At 73.6% G+C, this 1,290-nt stretch overlaps 1 protein-coding gene across 6 annotated transcripts in view; it reads right to left on the bottom strand.

Annotated features, from left to right (window-relative positions):
- The window catches only part of IRF2BPL (interferon regulatory factor 2 binding protein-like), a 3,822-nt gene extending 2,538 nt beyond the window's left edge, over nt 1-1,284 (bottom strand). For 3 of the 6 annotated variants that reach the window (XM_014941983.1, XM_014941985.1, XM_014941986.1), the window contains exon 1: nt 202-1,284. In XM_014941983.1, coding sequence (XP_014797469.1) covers nt 202-696 — 495 coding nt within the window. In that variant the 5' untranslated portion in view covers nt 697-1,284. Of the gene's footprint in view, nt 1-75 lie in introns of all 6 variants that reach the window. The other 3 variants (XM_014941984.1, XM_014941987.1, XM_014941988.1) reach the window with 3 other exon arrangements.
- Nucleotides 1,285-1,290: the final 6 nt, after the last annotated feature.

Raw genomic sequence — 1,290 nt, 5'->3', positions numbered from 1 at the left:
GTGCGGCGGGGGCAGCGCCACGCCGGAGGCGGCGGGCCCGTTCAGCAAGGTCTGCGGCAGCAAGTTGGGGGGCACGTTCATCTGCGTGCCGGCGGCCCCCGGGGGGAGGCCGGACACCAGCCCCCCGTGCGCCCCGCGGCGGGAGGAGGAAGAGGAGGAGGAGGAGTTGGGGCTCTGCCGGTTCAGCTCCGGCGGCCCGTCCTCAGGCGGCTTGGGGAAGCCGTTGGGCCCCCCCAGCCCGTTGGGCAAGCGGGCGCCGTGGCTGCTGCCCAGGCTGCCCGGCGGCGGCGGGTACTCGAAGCGGCTGCGCTGCTCCGCCGCGGCGGCGCTGAGCCCGTAGCGGTCCAGGCTGGACTGGGTCAGCCCCGCCGAGGCTGCCTTAGAGGAGGCGTCCACATGGTTGAGCTGCTGCTGGGCCGCCGCCGCCGCCGCCGCTTCTTTGGCGGAGAGCGGTACTGCCTTGACGCCGACCGGAGGCGGGGGGCCCGGGGAGCGGCCGTCCTGGAAGCAGCCGTGCGCCCGCTTCAGCTGCCGGGCCGTCTCGATCACGAACTCGATGCGGTCGGCGCCCTCGTAGTTGACGCAGCCCCGGCAGACGGGCTCCGTGAAGTCCCAGATCATGGCCCAGGGCATGCGGGGCAGGTCGCACAGGTAGCATGACTGTCTCCGGGACGACGACACCTGCGCGGCGGACATGGTGCTGCTGGCCGGGGAGCTGCTGCCGCCGGGGTAGGGGCTGGCTCAGTCTTCCCCCCCGGGCTGCAGGGTGGGGGGGCTCTCCGTACCTGATCCTGTCGCCCCTTTCAGCGGGGGGATCGTCTGCTCTTAGCTGGCTCCTGCCGCCGGATAGGTCTTCTTCTACCTGGTCCTGCCGCTGCTGCCCCGGAGGGGTGGGAACCGCTTCTGCTGCTCCTCCGGGGGGCTGGGTGGGGGTCGCCTTCTAGCCGCTTCTGTTTCCCTGCGCTCTCTAGCTCTCCGCTGCTGCTGCTCCTCCTCCGGGAGGAGGCGGAGGTGCACGGAGGAAGATGGGGGGGTCACCTTCCCCCCGCCGCGGCTGCCTCGCGAGCTCACACTTCGCTACGTGCCGATCCACCGCCGCGAGCGAAAGGGGGACACCCGCACGGAGCTGTCCGGTCCCGGCAGCGGCTTCCCCGAGCGCCGGCGGAGCGGGAGCGGCCCGGGGGCAGCGGCGGCAGCAGCGTGGCGAGCGGCGCCGCCTGCTCCTCACTCACATCCTCGCCGCCGCTCGCAGTCCGAACGCGGGGTGCTGCGCGCCGCCGCGTGTGCCTG

The sequence above is a fragment of the Calidris pugnax genome, unplaced genomic scaffold, assembly GCF_001431845.1.
Source record: "Calidris pugnax isolate Ruff unplaced genomic scaffold, ASM143184v1 scaffold56, whole genome shotgun sequence".
Lineage (NCBI taxonomy): Eukaryota > Metazoa > Chordata > Aves > Charadriiformes > Scolopacidae > Calidris > Calidris pugnax.
The sequence above is the reverse complement of the archived record's forward strand: the minus strand, read 5'-3'. Positions and strand labels throughout refer to the sequence as shown.